The sequence below is a fragment of the Brachyhypopomus gauderio genome, chromosome 5, assembly GCF_052324685.1.
Source record: "Brachyhypopomus gauderio isolate BG-103 chromosome 5, BGAUD_0.2, whole genome shotgun sequence".
Taxonomy (NCBI): domain Eukaryota; kingdom Metazoa; phylum Chordata; class Actinopteri; order Gymnotiformes; family Hypopomidae; genus Brachyhypopomus; species Brachyhypopomus gauderio.
Window position 1 is genome coordinate 2,668,083 of NC_135215.1, and position 21,215 is coordinate 2,689,297.

The 21,215-nt window shown below is 43.1% G+C and overlaps 3 protein-coding genes across 5 annotated transcripts; 1 reads left to right on the forward strand and 2 right to left on the reverse strand.

Annotated features, from left to right (window-relative positions):
- Nucleotides 1-929: 929 nt before the first annotated feature.
- cdkn1d (cyclin-dependent kinase inhibitor 1D) lies at nucleotides 930-6,692 on the forward strand. Of its 2 annotated transcripts, none has more exons than XM_077004851.1 (3): nucleotides 930-1,139; nucleotides 2,540-3,009; nucleotides 3,398-6,692. In XM_077004851.1, the coding sequence occupies exons 2-3, from the start codon at nucleotides 2,544-2,546 to the stop codon at nucleotides 3,451-3,453; spliced, it is 522 nt and encodes a 173-aa protein (XP_076860966.1). In that variant the 5' UTR covers nucleotides 930-1,139; nucleotides 2,540-2,543; the 3' UTR covers nucleotides 3,454-6,692. The 2 variants fall into 2 exon arrangements, with proteins under 2 accessions (XP_076860966.1, XP_076860967.1); XM_077004852.1 differs by having other exon boundaries at nucleotides 930-1,135.
- Nucleotides 6,693-6,914: 222 nt separating this feature from the next.
- Nucleotides 6,915-15,267, reverse strand: slc37a3 (solute carrier family 37 member 3). 2 transcript variants are annotated; one of them, XM_077004849.1, is made up of 15 exons: nucleotides 15,121-15,267; nucleotides 14,495-14,654; nucleotides 13,794-13,908; nucleotides 13,473-13,565; nucleotides 12,839-12,922; nucleotides 12,515-12,660; nucleotides 12,166-12,262; nucleotides 11,813-11,897; nucleotides 11,216-11,424; nucleotides 10,959-11,100; nucleotides 10,535-10,636; nucleotides 10,384-10,431; nucleotides 9,733-9,884; nucleotides 9,188-9,253; nucleotides 6,915-9,100 (listed from the first exon to the last, which is right to left on the reverse strand). In XM_077004849.1, exons 2-15 carry the CDS (start codon nucleotides 14,566-14,568, stop codon nucleotides 9,008-9,010), a joined length of 1,506 nt encoding a protein of 501 aa, XP_076860964.1. In that variant the 5' UTR covers nucleotides 14,569-14,654; nucleotides 15,121-15,267; the 3' UTR covers nucleotides 6,915-9,007. The 2 variants fall into 2 exon arrangements, with proteins under 2 accessions (XP_076860964.1, XP_076860965.1); XM_077004850.1 differs by lacking the exons at nucleotides 12,166-12,262; nucleotides 12,515-12,660.
- A 324-nt stretch (nucleotides 15,268-15,591) lies between these two features.
- On the reverse strand, nucleotides 15,592-20,724 carry LOC143514073 (uncharacterized). Its single transcript, XM_077004853.1, has 9 exons — nucleotides 20,619-20,724; nucleotides 20,050-20,252; nucleotides 19,843-19,926; nucleotides 19,429-19,524; nucleotides 18,712-18,822; nucleotides 18,300-18,420; nucleotides 17,592-18,207; nucleotides 17,412-17,461; nucleotides 15,592-17,315 (listed from the first exon to the last, which is right to left on the reverse strand). The coding sequence occupies exons 1-9, from the start codon at nucleotides 20,620-20,622 to the stop codon at nucleotides 16,039-16,041; spliced, it is 2,562 nt and encodes an 853-aa protein (XP_076860968.1). The 5' UTR covers nucleotides 20,623-20,724; the 3' UTR covers nucleotides 15,592-16,038.
- Between the last annotated feature and the right edge of the window lie 491 nt (nucleotides 20,725-21,215).

Consider the following 21,215-nt stretch of genomic DNA (forward strand, 5'->3'; position numbering starts at 1 on the left):
CAACTATTTTGCAGGGGTTGGATCATGGGATATTTTGATATAAATTACATACATATAAAACTTGGAACTTGTGGTTCCAAAATATTCATTTTTAAATCTGATGTCTCCTCATCTAGCTCCTCATAACTTTATACTTTATGTGGCAAACTCTGACTCAAATCTCTTACTCGATTATCGACTTTTACTCAAATATCAAATAATGTGTTCACATTCAAGGGATACAGGAGACATTTTTGAGGAAGCCCAAATAATAAAATGCGCGCTATCGACAGAAATACATATTGAATTATTTAAATATATAAAAAACTCTATTTTTAAATGTATTTAGCCGTGCACTCAGCATAATATTAAAACTGTGTCTGGGTCTAGCTATTGTCCCAGGTTAAACGAAAAACAATCCTGGAAATTGCGGGAAACGCGGAGGGGCAAAATGGAGCGTGAGGCCCCTGCAGGTCACGTTGCACGTCAACGTGACCTGGACGCCTGGACTACCGTCCCAGAGCGAAACGTGACGCAAGCGAAACACGAAAATGTGTCAGGCGGAGGGGAAAGGGGGCACGGCAGCTCAGCTTGCCAAAAAGATTTGACCTACTTATTCTGGCGCGAAATAAAAACCAGCATTAAAATTCAGAGGAAAACAAGGCGAGCGTGGAAATTTGCTTTCATCTTGTAAAACGTATTCGTGCGCCACACCCCGACATACCAATATTTTAGATACTTTTTAAAACTGTTACTGTGGTTGAGTGTTTTTTTTTTATGTTGCTGATGCTAGTGACCCAAGCACTGTTTTTAAAAGTTATATACTGCTTTTATAGTTAGTTTATAAGTATAAAACGAAGCTTTTAGGCGTCAGACACCGAGCCTGGACGAGACGTGTTGTTGTGAGCGTGGTCACGTGACTGACTTTTACTGTGGGACGTCCCTAACCCACTAAGATCCATAACAAACAAGTCACAGATGAGGGGAGTGCGCAGGCGACGTGAGTGTAGTTGGCATCTCTCGCTTCTAACTGTGACAGCTAGCCGGATAGCCAGCCCTAGTTTTCACATTTTTCCTCTCACAAAACACTCGGCGTTACTTCACCATTTTGGGACTTTCTTCCGTGGCGTACGTTCAGTCAGCGGTTTCGAGTGAGGTGGGTAAGTGCCTCTTGTGTTTGTAGTAAGAAAAAAGTGTTTATTATTTTTGTCATCACCGAGTTTCGTTCGCGCTTCGTGCGAGCGTACGGCACCAGTGCGTGGCGACTGCGGACTCTTTCGTATAAGGTCGTTATCGTTATTTTTGCACGTCATCGGCGCTCGTGGTCAATTTGAAATGCGTCATCCGAGCGTTCGGCGCTGGGGCGCGCGCGTTCGCGGGACTAGACAGTCCTGCGCTGCAGAAATACACGCTGCGTCCAGCTCTTAGTGTGGAGGGCACGCGTTAAATGTGTTTTCGACTTGGGGTTGTTTTTTGTTTGTTCCGCGGATGTAGGACAGGGCGCTCTCGAGTGTGAAAGCAGGCTACGGTGTTTACGAGGGTGTGTGCGGGCTCCGCTTGTAGTAATTTGATATGCACGCCGCGCCCACTTTTGGACGCAAACAACTTTCTCCCGAGTGCATTCTTCTGCCTCGCTAACGGCGTGTCGAGGGGAAAGTGATATGCTCGCCTTTTTTATCGACCAAGGACGCAGTTAATACAATTCCTGCACGTTCCTGAACATTAAATATGACGAATTTGAACAGGCTATTTCGTGTGTGGTCCGTTCTGCTTCAAATTTAGAGCTGAAAATGTCTCTTTTTTCAAATGCATTGCAGCCTAAACCTGTCTGCTGCACGCAGAGGTGTCTTGTCCCCGGGCTGCTTCATCACGCTTCAGTTAACAAGTGTAAGCGGCTTCCTGGCAGCGTGCGTGCAGCGTGCTCGCGCTACCCCCTTTTCCTCCCTTTTAAACTGCCACAGGTTTAGGGGCGGTTTCTTAGTTCACTGATAAGCATTTTACAGTTGATCTGGCGGCAATAATTCATCACAGGGAGGTAAACGCGTGCAGAGCATTTTCTGTCTCGTCTAGGAAGTCTGCAAAGGCAACAACAGACCTGTTTGGTATTTCAGACACACGTTCCCGGACAATAAAGCATATAAAGTAATTTGTGTTGCGGAAGCAACCGCGAGGAAACGGTGCTTAGCGCTGCACGAGCGTTCCTGTGGGTTTAAATAAGAGGAGGAAACGAAACGTCAAACGAGGGACAGGTGTAGGCAATCAATTATCAAGGTATTGGAAACGGGGAGGGGTTTGGTAGTGGGCGTGTCCCTTGGGCTGGGTGCATGTGCACCGTGACATGAGACATTTCACCAGTTACATGTACAAATGGAATTGTGCCATAGCATAAATTACATTTACAAATGTTATTGACAAACACTTATATTAGAATAACGGACGAGTGACATTGTGTCAACTTTTACTTTTAAGCGTAAAACCCTGCACTTCAGTGGTAGCTGGTGTTCGCAAAATGAGGAAAGGGAATTTGTACGGACCTCACCATCTCTCTTCCTCTGTGCAGGACGATGGCTGTAACCTCGTCACAGTGTGACCACGCAGAACTGGAGGGGCCAGAGGAGGACGGCAAGCCGCCGGCCGCAGCCGTGCGACGCAGTCTGTTCGGCCCCGTGGACCACGTGCAGCTCCACCAGGACTTTCAGAAGCTGCTGGGCAAGAGCGTGGAGGTAGCCAAGCAGCGCTGGAACTTTGACTTCCAGAGGGACCGCCCGGTCCCCGGCCCCATGGAGTGGGAGGAACTGCCATGCCAGGACGTACCGGCGTTCTACCGTAGCTGCGTGGTGAGGGCGGGCGCGGCCCAGCGCAGGTTGGAGCCGGCGGGGGACGCCGGCGAAGCCTCGGGCTGCTCCTCGGCGGCCACGGACGGGGAGGAATACCTGGAGGTCAGGGCCAGAGGAGTGTACAGAGGAACCAGGCTGGAGAAGAGAGAGCCAGCTCCGCTGGGGCTCAAACGCCGGCAGGCCACCATCCCAGGTGAGGGAGCAGGCACGCTTAACAGGTGTACGCGTCTGTACGCAGGAGAGTCTAAATGAATGAGGTGGTGCAGTGGTGATTTATATTCACCAGGCCTATCACTGACTCTCAAACAGTTACTCTTGTGCTTTGATGCTCTCTGATGATTCACCTCAGAGGCTTTCGCTACAGGCCTTGGGGTACCCCAGACAGTCCACAGTTTTTCTCTTCCAACTACAAACTCTTCGGCCCCTTAATTAGGAGCTGTAGAACGTTTCTGGTTCGGTTCAAATGTGTCATGCACTAAGACAGAACAAAAGTGTGGACTGTCTAGGGGCCTGCGGTCCTGAAAGAGAATGTCAGTTGTAACATACATTTTTTTTTTTTTTTTACATTTTCTTGTTTTTAGATTTCTTCGCTGTGAAGAAGAGGAAGTTTCTTCATCAGAAAGAATCGAGACAGTAAAAGGATCAAGGCAGTAAGGACAGAGGCAGTAAACTGAGATCAGTGCCTTATGCCGTTGAAGAGACTCGCATCCTCACTGTGTATATAAATGTACATACAATACCTGCAATTGTAGCTTTTTCCGAAAGATTATGAAAATTTGGCTAATCTCAAAATTCTAAGCACAGAAACAGTCCAACTAAGCTTAAACATTCACAAACTATATTCTTTATAAAAAAAACAAACATCTAGCAACATACTGTGAAGGTACAAAAATGCACTCCAAAAAAGAACAATTTCACTGAAGACTAAAACTTCTTACAAAACTAGTTGGTTACAACCAACTCACCCATGGTTCAAATGTCATGTCTACTCCACATGCTAGCAGACTGGGTCTGGATCTTTTCTACAGAGTCTCATGTCTCTGGTTTAAAAATTCTCCTCTGTATAAAAAATTGCAGGGATCAAACCATGACACCCCCCCCCCCCCCCCCCCCCCCCCCCCCCAGGTTTAGATGGTGAAGGCTGACCACCAGTATCCACAATTTAAAGGTATATGTGCTTTAGTGACATGGCGAAACCAAACTTTAAATTTAATAAGGGTGTAGAGCCTTAAAGATTATATTCTATAAACAAATACTATTTTCATGCTAATTTCTACTTCTGTATTTTTTTTGTTAGAGAATATTACTTAGAGCACAGGAGAACATTTTATGAAAAGGTACACTCAGTGCACTAGAATACCTGAGCCATAACCCTGTTTCATTCACTTAACAAAAAATTGGTCACAAAAATGATCTATGAATGAGTTATGAACGAGTCTTCTTACCTCAACACCAAGACTGTGACATTCTACTCTCAGAAATCCTGCAGTTTCTGCCCTCTGGAAACCCCTCAAGTAGCAAAATTCTTGTTTCAGCAACACAAGTTGATAAGAGACAAGCTATGTATCTCTAGTCAAGTCTGTGAGGTACCATGCAGCGCCAAATCCAAAAATAATGCAGCTGTACCAATTTTCTTTACCAATTACTTATTATAATTGGATTGGTTAAATGCTATCCAGACTATTTTTAATGCCTTCACTATCAGACCAAGACGGTGAGACAGCGAGAAATTTATTAAGTCTTTTGTTCCTCATAGTGTGGAAGGCGTTTACCAGCCCTCCCATAGTTCACAGTCTAGGCAACTCAGACATCCATTAGTATTGGACCAGTAAATTACAACTGTCTTTAAATGTTAAAATGTCATTTCTGTGTATCTCTTGGTCATGCCAAAAGATCAAAATTGAAGTTGTATAGAAGATGTACGTGTTAGCAGTAGTATCACTTTAAAACATGCTACCTTAGATATACTGTATTACCTGATTACCTGATACTGGTAATTATATGCGTTTGTTTGGCCGTTTTAATTATGTAGCATTTTCAAAGTCCAGTATAGTGGCTTTTTTATTTTGAACATGACACTTTTCTATATGAAGGGAATGTAGCATTTTAAATGAATTTAATGGTGTAGAACCGAACAGAGAATTGTTGTATAACATACCTATAACGTCATGCTCAGCATGTAGAAGGCAGGGAAATATTTTCTGCTATCCTTTTTTTTTCTATTGCTGTACCGTTTGTTTGCAGTGTGCTCGTGTCGTACATGTGGTTGTCCGTGTCATTGTGTTCTATTTTTGACAAATCGTACAATTGTAAAGGCAGCTGAAGAAATTGACCAAAGAATTGCTCTACGATTTGTCTAAAGCCATCAGCGACCGAGAGGGCCGATTCGACTGGTGACGGGGGGGGGGGCAAAGCCACTCATTAAGCAGCTTGTATATTTCACACTACACACGTCAGGTCTCGTAGAGCAGTGGCAGTTTCCTTCCATTTTACGTTAAAACACATTTGTCTGTAAGCAACCTAGGTAACCTAGAGCAGATCAGATGGGATTATTTTTTTCTTTGGTAAACATTTTTTGAATGATTAGCCATTCGGTCCATCTACCTCACAAAAACAATGTCAGAATCGACAAGGCTGACTTCGTTATTAGGAAGAAAGACAAACCAGCCCATAGATGCAGAGTTGGTGGATGAGTGTGTAGGGTTAAAACAGCTACCCCACACACCTCTTAAAGGCCTCTTGGAATATTTCACAAATCAGAGGAAGCCGAAGTCTTTTGGGAATTAGAGTCTTTGTCATCTTGCTCTCTCTCTCTCTCTCTCTCTCTCTCTCTCTCTCTCTCTCTCTCTCTCTCTCTCTCTCTCTCTCTCTCTCTCTCTCTCTCTTTCCCAGAAATAAGCAGAACAGTGGGGGGAAGGGTCTATATTAATAGAGTGTGCAGAGGGTCAAAGTCTTGTGGACTGAATCCAAGGAGTTGTGATCAGATGAATGCACTGTGTTCAGAACCTCCCACTGTCTGCATCTACATGACTCAGAATCATGCTCCACCATCTCTGTGTCCAGGCCCTGTGGAGTTAGTTAGTTTTCTGCCAAGTTTTTGAAAACAAGTAAATGAACAGAAATACACTGCAGGTTTACATAAACCTCATGTCACCTCACTTCTTTGAAATGACTTGCAAGGTTATTAGGATTTTTGAGTTTGTGTATGCGCATTTCTGTTTGCATTTTCATTGCACCTGTTTTATTGTGTTCAAAACAACATTTAAAAATTATATTTTTAACTTATTGTAATATCATTCTGTTTTAGGGTTAATTATCCCTCGATATTACTAACTGTACTAGCTTTGCACTATTACAAATATAATGTATTACAGTTCTTAGTTATGTGGGAGAGCTGCATTACAAGATCTTGACATGTGAGAACTTTCACTCTTTGTAATGACAGATTTTTATTTTCAATTAAAGTAACTGTGTATGACCAACCAATCTGCCTTTGGCCTGCCAAAATAAAAGGAAAAAATTAAACGGATAAAAATCACCTAAATGGCTTAATAAACGCTGTATGCAGTTTTAGAGGAAACCAGGTCACAACCCACACTTGGTAACTTCTAAACACCACATCCTTACTGATCACAGGTATATCAAGATAGTAGTGTAATGCTTTATATGCATTAGTGAAAGGTAGCCTTGTATGCCTTTTAAAAAACAGTAATTTAATTGTGCTTTGTTATATGGGAGTGCATGTGTTTGTTTTTCCTTGTTCTTACTATCAATTCTGGCATGTAATTCTACCAGTTCCTGGGTGCACTGTTATTTCTAACATGAATATGTTGCTATTTTAAAATCAGAAGTGATAATAAAAGATATTCATGGGTATCAATATATCTGATGATTATTTTTAATATACAGTAAAAGTTGGTCTCTGCTGTCTTACAAATAAACATAAAAGTATAAGAAAAACCTCATGCTTTGAACTGGCAACAGTAAGATGTTACGATATTAGCGCAATGGCACCACCTTCTGTTCATAATGTGAATTGCGGCACATCTGCCATGTTTTAAAAGGGAGGAAACATGAGAGAATAAGGTTAAAAGAACATCAGTATATTGTCTTTTAATATAACTTTGAATATTAAAGAGCAGTTTACTCCAGAAAACAGAGGCATGAGATATACAAGTATTCTATTTGTAAAAGAAAACACAATTACATTGAAGTAACAGATAAATCCAATTTAATGAGTAAAAAAATCACTTACAAAATCACTTACAGTTGTCCTGGTAAATTATATAAGAAGTAATATAAGTTTGAGATAAACGCCTTTCTTTCTAAAGTGCCTGTGTGAATCATTCACATAAAATGTGAGCTTCCACATAAAAATACACCACAGAAAATGGAAACATTCCCTTAACATTACTTGAAATGAAGGACATTAAAACCAGCTAAGCAGCCTTGTGTCGCATCAACCAGAAAAGAACCTGAGCTTGATTTCAACATTATACTTTTGCAATCAAGTTCAATATAAATTTTCCTTCTTAATTACAAGACTAAATGTTTGTATTATATAATAGTGTTTTCTTTAGCAAAGAAAAAGGTTTAGTGTGCATTAGTTCAACTGTTCATACCATCATTCAACATTCAGTCCAGGATTTTTAAATGTAAACGTGAACAAATTTAGAAGCATGAGTGTTTGTCTAGATCTGGTTTGACAGTGTTGTCAGTTATAAGATGGTACATGTACACACGTACACACACACACACACACTCGCACACGTAATATATGTGTTTGCGTGCACAGATACACACACAGCTTGCAAAGCTGATGAAGGACCCACATCCAAAACTTCCTGTTTCCCTGGAAACTGCTTCACTACAATTTTGAATATGTCTATATCTTTTACTACAGTACAATGCAGTTACTTAGAGTCTTATTCGCCCAGACATACATACAAGCAATTTTGGAAAGATTCTGGTGTAGTACAGCTTCCTGGGAAACAGAACACTTATAGAAGTACATTTATGATGAGGGCCTCTTTTAATAATGCCACTTCACTTATGAAGCCAATATACACATCCAAATCCCTAACAGAACATCACTACAATGCTTAAAAAAAACATTAAAAATGAATTAATTCCCGTTTTGAGCAGCTCCCAAAAGCACCACAGAAAGTTCCAGTTCCTTTTTCCTACCCATACGAAGACACAGCTACCCCAGCAAAAACACGGAATGACTGACAGTGCATCTCAATATGCACATACCAACCACAGTACACGAGGGTCCTGCCCCTCACAGCAGCCAGTAAATTCGATTTGGTATTTAAAAAAAGAAATAAATATCAAACTTAAAAAGCATGAACAACAAATTTTCTACTTCATTTATTTATCTCTACATGTAGTTTATATTAGGGCAGCCTAGCGCAGAATGGGGTTAATGAAAGGCTTTAAATATGGTTGTCTAATTGTCTTTTTGGAGAAAAGCCAAAACAACGAGTCACTCTAGGATCAAAACTCGGGCCTCAATAAAGGCACTGACATCAATACATAAGGCAGAGATCATTCCCAAATGCTTTTAATCCAAAGAATTGTGCCTGTTTATAAAGAAGAGTTTTCCTTTTCTGCACATCAACTGGGAGATTTGCAGGCCTTCGCTGTGTAAAAGTGAGCGCTAGAAACCATGGGATACAAAAGCAAAATAACAATGTTGCTGATGCAGTTTGATTTATACTGCCTGATCCTCTGAGCCAAATGGGAGGTGGGAAACAAGATGTCCCGCTATACAAGATGGCTGCTGACTCTGAATCAGGACACCTAGTCCTCAAGGACATCAGCACCTGTGGCATTAACCTTGGTAATTAACTGCTGAACTGCTGTCGCTTCGAACACATACGCATGCATTAAATGAACTTGATCTTGCGTGAGAATTGTGAAATTGTGTGAAAACATTCAACGCACATCTCTAATGGCAATAGATTGGTTGAGCTGATTGTCAATGCCAATTTGTTAAGCCCACAAATGACATTAACCTGTGGCCAACTGCTGCTATTAAGATAACATCGACCTCTAACTACACAATTTTAACTTAATGAATTTTAAAAACCTAAAAAGTAACCAGCGGAGAGGCTGAACCAAGAGTGTCATATGGGGCAAACGTCCATCTTCTCCGTTACTAACCCCAAGTGCGAGAAGCTAATGTCTCAGAGCTGGTGTGTCCTGGCTTGTCTGTCCCTGCACATGGATCGCAGCTCACTAATGATGAGAGGAATGATGAAGGTTATGCTGAGCCCTGTCTGTGGAGACAAGACAAGAGTTAAACATCAGCAGGTCCCTCGACCACCAGGCTGAACGTTAGTCGGACGGGTGGGTCGATGACTTACCATGAGTATGAAGAAATAGAAGACCCACATCCACCCTAATTTACTCTCAATCAGAGAAACCAGATACTGCAAAGGGGGGGGAGAGGGCAGACAGACATTTAGTTTATTTAATAGTTTGTAACAATATTTAATATTGTTCAGGCAACTTAATTATTACTTCAATATTGCCACTGGAAGTACTTTGAAACATAAAACATAGTTCAGCCTTCTTCTACTCCATCCATGAGATAATGACAGGTGAAAATGTCAAAAGGTGAATTTTTTCTATTGACACAACACAACTTACAGCACCAGAGTGTACATAAATTACAAGTATACAAGTTTCTAAACATACAAAAAAATTTCAGCCTTCTAGCTGTAATGCTATGGTTAGCATAGCAAGTCCACTCCAGTCACTTGGTATTTTTCTAGCCACAGATCAAGACTAAAAGACTAATCCTAGACTCAAAGTAATTTCCAGTGACTGGACTGCGATAGCACTGGCACCACAATTTAGCCCAAGACTGGGATCACTACCAAGTCCAGGGAACCGGTCTGAGACCCACCTGTCCCCCGGCAGCCCCGATGCTGCCCGTTCCATCCACTATACCAGTAACCGTGGCCAAGGCCTCCTGGCTCATCTGTAGAGCTTCCTGCCTGCCCAGGTCGGCCGAGATTGCCGAGCTTATCATATTAGACGGACCGCCAATGAGGAAACCTGAGGTGAAGAGACAACAGACTATGATATAAAGGGGAACACAGAAGGGTTTTAACTACATCAGGTCTACACGCCTAAATCATACTGCCACTCATACAACGTAACACACACATGATTTCTTTTTCTCTCTTCATACTGCTCTAAGGTTATACTCCATGCTCTCCATGAGACATTAACATTACTTAGTCATTTACATGAATTGGAATTACTTCCGGTTGTCGCCTGATCAGTACCTCGTCAAGTAAAATAAGTCCCTGTGTTGGAAATCTACAGACACTAGAAATGAATAGCAGTGATATATGTACAGATTACATTTTGGAGTGGTCTATAAGTATATTTGTATAAATATAGATGTATATTTATTTTTACTTGCTTGAATAGGATGATGCTTAAAGTAAACTGGCTGAAATAACCCTCCCTAGGACCCTGTTGTATAGTGAGGTACTGCTTCTGTTCAGTGGGAAAGGCCGAATAATCGAAAGCTTCAGCTGTATCTCACCAGTAACTGCTAGAAGGACTCCATTCACCACTTGGTCTTTTGAAGAGTCTTGAGAAGGAAAGACGTACAGAGAACATTAATGACGTTTACGAACACGTACACTTTTAACACGCGGCTACGACGTCTTTTACGACTTTCAGCTTGTACTCACGACTGTATCCCACCAAAGCTCCCATTGCTAGCAGCAGACTGACGCACAGCACAGGCGCCCTCTTCCCCAGGAAGTCGGAGATCAGACCCTGCACGGTTCCCCCTGAGAGAGGGCAGAGAGAGAGAGAGGGACAGAGAGAGAGAGAGGGCAGAGATAGAGAGGGACAGAGAGAGAGAGAGAGGGAGTATCAAACTGCAGATTATAATCTCATCCCAAAGTCCAACCGACAGGGCGGAAAGAACGCTAGGAATGCTTTCGGCATATTTTTGAGACTGAATCCTCATCAACAAATGCCGCAATTTTCTTCTCGTTATAAAACCATCTAAGAACGGACCTTAAACAGAGTGCTGGATTTATTATTAACAGCCTGCTTTATACTCAGCAATACCCCAAGGCTTTCCTGGGCATATGGAGCCTCACTCACCAACGATCCCTCCCACGTCGTACCACACGGACAGCCGGTCCGCCTCAGCCTCTTTCCAGTCGAAGTTGTTGCTCAGGTAGAAGGGTAGCCAGAAGAAGAAGGAGTAGTTCACCAGTTTGAGGCAAGCGTACGCCAGGGAGTACTGGCCATGCAGGGACAGAGCGGACGGTTACCGCCAGCGCTTACAGACACGGCCAATCACGGAGTGACGCGCCCCGGGGTGCCGTGGGGCGCTCCGGGTTTGCGGGGCAACTCACGGGGATGACTCCGGGCAGGCAGAAGGCCTGGCAGAAGCCGACGGCTTTGGCGTGGGGCTCGGGCTCTTCGTCCTGCTGTTGTATGGAGTAGTATCCCCCGTCGCACGCCACGTCTTCACCGTTGTCCTCCTCGTCGCTCATGAGTGGTCGGTGGCTGTCGGTGTCTTTTTCCACTGATCTCAGACCTGTTTCAGAGCCTTCGCACAGACCTGAGAAAGACACACAGACAAATGCACTTTTAAATCTAACACATGCAGAATGTTATTAACTCAAACATAAGATATAAGACGTAAAGTCAATTACATACAGTGGAGAAATAGCTCACTGACTACATAAGAGGTGACCTTTACTGAATAGGATAAGAAAACCAGCACCCAAGTGTAAGTGTGACTGGTTAAAATAACAGTGAAAGTCTCAGCATTGGTACAATATTGTTACTGAAGTTATAAACAAAAGAAAGGTGTATGCTCATAATTAAATCCAAGCGGAGATTAACAGCTGTCATAATCTGCATATAAGTGTGGTGCCTGCAAGGAACAGAGGAGGTTTCAAAGTAGACAGAAGCAGAAATGGGGCAGGTGTCTTCTTGCTACTCACCCACTTCCTTTGGGGACGTGAGCAGGCCAAAAAACACAACCACCCCACCAGCAAACTGCACCACTGATGTCACCAGGAAAGCATACTGAAAACACACACACACACTCACTGTAGTATCCATAACCATTTTTCTGCATAAAGCATCACATTTCTATTCTTTTTCACAAGTGGTTTCCTCCGACGGTAGCATCGCGAAACGAGCTTACAGGAGCTTGGCGACGCTGCTGGAGAGAAAGCACCCGTCTCGCCACAAATAACGAAAACTGAGACTAAGAAAGACTTAGCTGAAGCCAGCCGCGTGAGATAGGGGGGAGCACCGGGGGTTGGTGGGTACCTCCAGCCCCCCCACTCACCTCGTAGCCGTACTTCAGGACGCTGGAGGCCAGGAAAGCACCCAGAATATTGCCCACCGAGGCGCAGGCGCTCCACAGGCCGAACACAAAGCCTCGGCTAACACAAAGCACACATACAGAGTCACTCAAGCAGAACAAGGCACAATTCTGCTACACGCGAGACGGGACATGAACAAAAACATGCTGCTAGTTTGTAGTAGAACAACTTTTAACTATAAATTTCTAATACCAAGATGTGCAAGTCTACTCAACAGCAATTTGTAACAATAGGTCAAAAACCCGACACGGAAACCCTGTCTGGTTTGTTGACGCTACAGCAAAACAATGTAAACCTCAAGTCGACACACACCCAGATTTACCAAACCAGTTGCCCATGACGGCGACCACACAGGGCCACACCGCAGACTGCAGCAGGCCATTCAACACCCACAGCGAGCAGTAGAAATACACATTATACAAGTGTAGCCATTCTGTCAGCGTGCCAAACACAAACTCCTGCAGAGTGAAAGAGACACACGGAGAAAACACTCTTACATAAGCGTGTCGTTTGGCCACATGTAGTTTAATCACTTCACTGCCGACGGTCATGTATTACAGCTTATAACAGTTTGGTCAATGATTTACACGTCTAAAAAAAACGAACAGGAAGGTGACAAAAACCTGATGAACATACCGTAATAGCAGAGCCACACAGGCCAAAGGAGAGCACATACCGAAGGTCCAGGCGGTCTCCGATCACCCCACTGATGTACAAGCCCTTGGGGGGGTCACAAGGAGAAAGCTCTGATACACACGTACATTCCGAATGGCTAAACACAAGAAAAACACACGCAGCGGGCTCTGCTGTAGACTGGTTAGTGTCCGTTTACCATTCAGCAGATACAGTGCATTTCCAAATGTCGCATGAGAGTGTTTCAGCAGTGGCTGCATCTGCCACATTATTTGTCTTTCTTTGTTTGTGTATGAAATAAGGTGATAAATGATCTGGGATGAAGGTCATGTTTGTTTATGACTGGCAGAAGGTGACCTGAGGGGTAGTGTCACGTTAATATCAATGTATTCAAGGACAGAAGAGGCTTGTACTTTTTAATAACTTGTTATCTACGGTATTGATTACACCTATTTTTCGACAGCTGACAGCTAGCACTCATTCTACTTTCTTGGTTAAACTTTGACATTTGCGCAAATCCTGTGACTGTAAAATACAAGGCCTTCTAGCCATTCTGCTCAGCTAACCACCATCACCCTGATAACAAACCCCTGCAGTCTCCTTCTGCGAGTAGCAGGTCACACTCAGCATTACGTACCACGGCGTAAGAGAAGAGGAAAATGGTGTCCAGAGCACCCAGGAACAGCGTGGCCTCCTCAGCGTTTGCAAACAACCTGTTCTCCTCCCACAGCTGTCGTACCGCAGACCAGGAGAGAAAAAAAAACAACATCACGCCAATTAATGCATGACTGAGCCAGCACTGTTTCAATACTTGTCCCCTTGTTTGATTCAATGTTCAGAGCTGCAAGTATTATGTTTTCTAAAAACGGGTCTGCAGCAAATACGATTTTGGTCTTAGCTGCTGTAGTTGTTAGCAACTCCATGCACAGACATAGAGAGGCACTGTGTGTGTGCATACCTCTCCGGGAGCAAAGTCGGGCAGGCTGCCATTCTGAACTGAAGGGGTCCACTGTGCCGAGATGCTCACTTTCACGTTACTGAACGTCTTACGCGAAGCGTGCAGTAAGACGTAGCTGTGTGCGGACACAGTCGATGACAGGGTAGCCCCAAAGAGAAGAATGTACAGATTAGAGCACAAAAAAATTCCTTTTTAAATGGCCTCACCATGTTTTACATCATAATAGGCTGCAATAAAAGAAACTGACTGGGGAGCAGGTCAGACACCCATACATTAGTAGCTTTCTGAGGCGCTTCAAGCCAAGCCATTGCTAAAACACTTGCTTGCTGAGTATGACCCTGGTTAAAATCTAACAACTGAAAGGCAGAAGATGGGAAAAACAGAGGGCAAAGACGTTTCTTTAAGATTGAGGTTTTTACACGCAACACCTGAAAACGTTATGTTTACTTTAGCTAACACAGGTATTTTTTGTTAATCCATAAGTGTAGCATATAATACAACATACATTGAAGCTACATTGAATTGACTTCTAAACCCCTTAAAAACTGCTTTCAAGTAAGAAGTATGGTAAATGACGGTAAATTTGATATTGTTCATAAAGCCTTCATTTTGAACCAGCATTGATTACTGGTTTTACCTTAAGACACACTCTCTACAACTAAAGAGTCCTGTTAGTGTCCACAAAACTGCCTTTGCCCTACCTGAAGAAGGTGAGGAGGAAGGCAACCAGGTGATGATGGGTGTACTGAGACAGGAAGGCACAGTGGGGCCACATCACTGGGCTCTTATCAGGATGAAGAGAGGGAGGAGGAGGAGGAGGTCTAGGAGAGGGAGAGGGGATGGCCAACTCTATAGCAACATCTAGGGTTACGGGAAGAGATCAAAGAGTTAAACCACAACAGCAGTGGGTAAACAACATGAAGTAAACACGCTCAGAGGTGCTGAGGTTTTAGACAGCAGCGATTGCGCATGCGCAAATCCGTTTACACACGTAGCTACGTTTCGCATGGATATATTTTCAATTATCGAGTCCAATTCCAGCTAAGCAGGTAGTAAATGCAAGCAGTATAGCAACTCAAGCTAGCTCGAGTCATCGATATGGTAAATGATACGAGGTTAATTGGCAAGTCGTCCGTTGTAATGCAGAAGCCATCAGCTAGCTGAGGTAGACCTGGGCAGGCTTCAAAGACAGTCACACGACAGATAACTAGCCAGCTAGCCAACAAGCAAGCTTGTCACACTTTCTATATAAGTATTTGCGTTTTAATCGACGACCCTCGCGGTCATTAACTTACTCAAAGCTGTCGTTAATGAATATATAACTTACGGAGACACGACCCCCCACACGAACTCGTCTCTCGTTGACGTTAGCGACCAGACGAAGACAGGAAGTGACGTCAGATAACCCACTCTCTATGACTACACAGAATCAGGTATAGTAAAGCACAACACTGGACGTGTTACTGATAATAAAAGCAAAAGCTAATATTATTTACGTGCAAATATTACCAATTGCATGGTTTTATTATCAGGTTAGATAAAAAAACAGTAATTATTTCAAAATTAAACTCATTATCAATATTTTTGTTTCCTCACTGGTATCTTGTACTTGCATTATCATCATGAGCTATGAACCTCAGAGTTGTGTTTCATCATTCTTGCTGACGCATTTAGTAGTTACTGTAATGGCAAGATAAGAACTCCCTGGGGCAAATTATTTGCATTCTCAACTAATGAAAACACACAATATGAAATTAGGTCACACCCATTTAAAAAGGAACTGGTTGCTTAGATTCTTACATCTTTAATACTTCAACAGTTACAGTTCAACATACATTTACAAATCCGATTTTGTTAGTATGACATTTCACCAAGCATTATTCCTTCAGCAATGAGTATAACCTCAAACAACAGCCATAGGGGAGAATCTTAATTATAAAGTATTTTGGTATACATCAGATAAACGCATATAAACAGGCCACTCTGAAGACCAGGCAGCTCTAAAGATCCATGCAAAGGTAAAGGCAACCTGTTGCAATCATTCTAATAATCAGGCAGAATTGAACAAAGTCAGTCACGATGTTCTACAGTGTTAATGGCAAACTATGCAAGAGTGATAACTGACAACAAAATCAGCAACTAAAAAGATTATGATGAACAAAAACAAAGAAACAAAAAAAAAAACCCAAAAAACTCCCAGTAACTTTCCATTCAGTACGAAAGCATCTTTGTTTTCAGAACATTTTCACTGGTGTTTCTTGGGTGCTAAATAAACATCACCTTGATGACCGCCGTGACTTTGTATGTGTCTCTTCAAGTGTGTGCGGCGTAAAAAACTCTTTGGGCACAAGGGACACGTGAACGGTTTTATGCCGGAGTGCTTGTGCATGTGTTCATTCCAGCAACTTTTCCTCACAAACGTCTTCCCGCAGATGTCGCAGCTGTGGGGCCGGAGGCCCGTGTGCGCCCTCATGTGAGCCGAGCGGTGGCTCGACACGGTGAAGCGTTTGCCGCACACCGCGCACTGGTACGGCTTTTCTCCGGTGTGGCAGCGACGGTGCACCTGGAGGCAGCCGGCAGACTTGAAGGCCTTCCCGCATTCCTCGCAGACGTACGGCTTCTCTCCGGTGTGCATGCGCACGTGGACGTTGAGGTTGCCGGTGGAGAGGAAGCACTTGCCGCAGTATGAGCAGCAGAAGGACCTCTCCTTCGTATGCAACCTCGTGTGCGTCTTGAGGGTCGACCGGGTGAAGAACCTCTTGCCGCAGCTCGCGCAGACGTGGGGCTTGTCGCCCGTGTGGTTGGAGATGTGGGCCAGCAGGCCACTCAGAGTGGCCAAACACTTCCCGCAGTGGTCGCACTGGTGAGGCCGGAACTCCGGGTGGGTCTTCAGGTGGCTTCGCAGCTCGATTTCGGAAAACGTCTGGCCGCAGAAGCGGCACTCCCCCGGCGGACGCTTGGGCGGAGGTGCCGGTTCGGGCGGAGGTGCCGACCGGGCCGGCTGTGCCGTCCGGGCCGGATCGGCACAGGCGTCCCGGCTACGGCCCTCGTGCGTCTTCATGTGATCGGTGAAACGGGTCCTCTCTGAGAACGTGTTACCACACACGGCACACCTGTACATGGGACCGGGCAATTCACCAGACATCAAGTGGTTATGGAGCTTAGAGTGGATCACCAAAGACGTCACGCTTGAGCATTCCGACCCGCAGTCAGTGCACCGATAAAACGTTTTCTCTTGGTGTTCTCTGTGATGTCTCGCCCAAGCTCTCATCGACTTAAAAGTCTTGTCACAGCTAGGGCACGAGTAGTTTGCCTCAGACTGTGTTTGCCCCTGGTGCGCAGAAGCCTGGAGATGTGTTTTAAAGTTCATTTTAGAGGGCAGACATTTGTCAGGGCCCCTGGCAGTGTGGGTTTGCGTGTGTGCCATCAGCTCTCCTGGTGACCTAAAGGACATCTCACACTGAGAACATTCATGCGGCCTGCTCTCCAGTGCTGTTGGTGTTCCATCTTTGCAACCATCTCCTATAATAGACAGAAGAACAAGAGAAGAATGTAAATGCAGAGTGCAACAATTTACGTTTGTATTCTTTTTATTATGTATTTATTTTCTTTATGTACCTGAAGCACTTGAATTAATGGAGTTCGAGCTTAAATCATCAGGAACAGTTCTGTCAAAAAACACAATTACTGCAATCATATAATGCACAATATATATAGAGAGAGAGATTGTGTGTGTGTATATGTGTATGTGTTTTGTTTATCATAATCATATACATACATACATATTCGTAGACTTACGTAAGCGGTATAGGTTCATTGTTTGTGGAGCGTGTGAGCAAAACTGAAGGCAGGCGGATCTGTTTAACTACTGGGAGAAGTTCCCTGGGTACCACCACTTTAAGCAGTTCTCCAGGGACAGCCACAGGAACACTGGTCACTTCATTAGATGCTTCATCACCTCTTTTGCCAACGTTCTTTGGACCTAAATTTGAGATCAACTCGGACTGTTGACGGCTCGGACCGAGTCTTTCTTCACACCATTCTGTTGTGTCACCCTCACTTTCACTTTGAGAGGCATGCGTCATCTCCCCACTGGTTTCGCAGGCATTGCTTTCTTTAGCATCTCTCTCATTTAAGATCTGTTTTACGTGTGTGCTGCAGTTGGGCAGATCAGGCTCTTCTACATCCACAGTCTCACTGCAGACCTCTGCTTGACTCGTGGTGAAGCTCTGGAAGGGTTGAGAAGCACTCTCACTCTCCTGGCTTACATCCTGGTTGCTCAGGCATGCTCTCCCAGTGCAGAAGGAAGGTGTGGAGGGGTCATCAGCCTTACTCTCTTTGAGCAAGGCTAGATTGGTCAAAGGAGCAAGAGACAAGCAAGAGATGATCCTGTCCTTGACTGTGGATGGGAGGCCTGTTAACAAAATAGATTCAACAGTGTCAATTTCCCTAAAAACATTTCTGCTGCACATGTAACTGTGTATCTGGCTTATTCTTATGGCTTACCATTTCCATCCAAGGATCCTTGATGGTCACTTTTGAACAAGGGTATCGAGTAGTTATGATCCCACTTGGACTGGAAAATATCTTCCCAATCAACGGATTCACTACTTAGCAAAATTGAAGCCTTTAAAACAAGCAAAAAAGGTCCCATTACAAGTAGGAAATAGTACCCTCTCAATTTGCATTTCTTCTTAAGGAACCCATCTAACTAAGTGCAGCAATTATGGACAAAGCTTGCCACAGCTGTGTGTTACTAAAGTATAGCCTAGTGGACCTTGGTATAAGAAACCACCAAAGCCAACTAATCTGTAAATCAACCAGATAGTATTAATCCAAAAGAGAAAAATTAGTCCAGTAAATAGAAAAGTATGTGTTTACACAGACATGGTGTTGACATACAAGTAAACTAAAATACCTGTTTGAAGTTTGGTACCGGCAACAGTTGTTCCAGTCTGGAGAGGAAATGGCCAACCAGGGTTTGTAGTGCTTTGTCAAAGTCAGGACCATAATCGCGTGGGAATACCTCCTTGGGGAAATGTGCACAGTGTGACAGAAGACAACAAAAATAACCTTGCTTTGAGATGCTGAAGTCAGAATTCATCTGAAGCCATTTCCATTTCTTGTATACTTTCTAACAACCTCTTTCTCAGCAATCAAAATGAACATTTGATTTAAATTAAGAAATTTGCCCGAGCAGATCTTGTCCATTTTTTCTGCCACAGGAAACTTGATTTTATTGAGTTGTATAGTGATTTACATGATTTTATTATGTTGTATAGTGCTGTATAGTGAAGCACCAGCTAGTGACTCTTTATTAAATTAAAAACAAAAATGATTTGGTAGAATATATAGTTAAGTAATGTAATCTACAGGTACCGTTTTCAATTACTAACACATTTACAAACCAAATAAATAACAACAAAACACATTAACAACAACACATGAACACATGAACCAAGTGTCTTGGTGTGGCTGTAGTGATGCCTTAATCTGAATGATGAATGCAGCAACATTTGTTACTCTACCTTTTCTTCTGTATACAATATTAATTGTAAAGTATAAATCAGGCTTCAGAACCCAATAAAGCAAAACAGATCTGAGATAAGCGTCCTAACATCTAGTCGGGTCTTACCTGAAAGTATTGTCTCTTTTTGATGGGGTCCTCAAGAAGGATTTTGGTTAGCTTCAGCAATTTGCCCTGTAAAATGTCCATCTCTGAACCAATAGTCTGAATTAAAAACAGGCAGATTTGATTCTCTTTAGCTGTGAACACCTCTGCTCATAACATATACATTAGATGTGTGTGCCAGTTAGTCAGTAAACACAAAATGTTTACAAGTGTCATGCTTCAGTCAGACATGTAAGCCAATGTGTATCAGTGCAAAAATAATGTGTCAGGTGGATGTACATGACGAAGGTGGCTGTTGTGTAGAGTGTACGCTAACCCATGACACCTTTAAAAACACTTTTCATGTCTAACCAAACTGGAGGACAAAAACTGGAGAAGGTCTCTGACAAAAATAAAGACATAAGAAAGGATTCTCACCCTGTTGGAGTCAAATGTGTGCAGACGCATCACGACCGTCTTCAAGTCGGTTAACTCCTCACGTCTGCACATTTCAAGAATCACCTGTGACAAGAGTGAACGTGCTCATATAAAAATAATGTATGCACACCGGGCACTTATTTACACTATATCTTTTCATGTACAAATAATTCAATCAATTAAGATACTTGGATCCTTGAATCTCACCTTTTCTCTCAGACCCATGATCAGTGTCGTCTTTTGTTTCTTGGTCAGAATCTCTGGTACAATCTTTGTTACGAGTTCAATATACTCCTCCAGTTTTTTAAAATGCTCTAATTTCTGCTGCTGAACAACTCGCCACATGAAGGCAGACATCAGGCGTATTGGAGGAACCACCAGGCGCAAGGACCACATTGGAAGAGCAGAACCTGAACCACACAGGACACACATCAGAACCACATCAGTCAAACACTATAGACATTATGGTAGCTAAACTTAAAAGCCTAAGTAATGTTTTTCAGGATGTACCAGGGTATTTTATTAGGATATTAAAGTTGCTACATCAAGAGGAAGCTGTCACAACGCCCTCGGGTCGTTAACAGAAGTATGAATATCACCAAATGTAATGTTACTGTACAATAACCTGCAGTAGGTAAATACACAAACACAACTGCTGAGCCCATATGCTACTCAGGGTAGCTCGTTAGCTAATATAGCTATCTACTTTATTCCATTTTAGATGCACATGGAAATAATAACAGCATAGTTATCACTTGAATGTTTAATGGGCATACCCATGTTGGTTCCGTGTGTGTTTCTGAAAGGTTTATCCTAAGCTAATGATATGTGAAAGCTCGGACAGCTACAGTGAGACACTGGCTACAAAAACCACATAAACTCTTGTTTTATTTCTACTAGTTCCCAAACCAGCGTACTGAGCACTACTGCCATCTAGTGAGCTGGAGCAGCGCTCCCTCCATTCATTCTGACTGTTATGGTTGAATTTTCCCTGCACTAGTTCAGTTGTAGATCCTCATAATTGATGTCTGCATCCAAGTGGATTAGGACAGGGATAAACAACTCATTTTAAACTGCATAAGATACAGAACTGGGATGAATGACTGGGGTATCGTATATTGGTACCTGTCCCAGTAGGTTTGACCGATGTATATCATTCTGATTCATTATTTTAAATAAACCACAAACACTACTTTCATTTGAGTTAAGAACCTAATTGCTGGTGAACATACAATGTCTCAAGCACAATTTACTTGTATACAATTTACTTATATACGAAAAGCATACTGTTAAGATGAATAGCATTGGTAGGCTACTCTAAAGTACATAGACATTTTTCTAGCAGTTACTGTATAGCTCTGCCAGGAAGCTGA

Coding starts and splice junctions, on each gene's coding strand:
- cdkn1d (XM_077004851.1), top strand. CDS start 2,544: ATGGCTGTAACCTCGTCACAGTGTGACCACGCAGAACTGGAGGGGCCA. Junction 3,010..3,397: donor CCGGCAGGCCACCATCCCAG/GTGAGGGAGCAG, acceptor TCTTGTTTTTAG/ATTTCTTCGCTGTGAAGAAG.
- slc37a3 (XM_077004849.1), bottom strand. CDS start 14,568: ATGTGGCCCCACTGTGCCTTCCTGTCTCAGTACACCCATCATCACCTG. Junction 11,425..11,812: donor CACGTCCCCAAAGGAAGTGG/GTGAGTAGCAAG, acceptor TGTCTTTCTCAG/GTCTGTGCGAAGGCTCTGAA. Junction 10,637..10,958: donor CGACGTGGGAGGGATCGTTG/GTGAGTGAGGCT, acceptor GCCCTCTCTCAG/GGGGAACCGTGCAGGGTCTG.
- LOC143514073 (XM_077004853.1), bottom strand. Junction 19,927..20,049: donor TCATGGGTCTGAGAGAAAAG/GTGAGATTCAAG, acceptor CTCTTGTCACAG/GTGATTCTTGAAATGTGCAG. Junction 17,462..17,591: donor AATGAACCTATACCGCTTAC/GTAAGTCTACGA, acceptor GTTTTTTGACAG/AACTGTTCCTGATGATTTAA.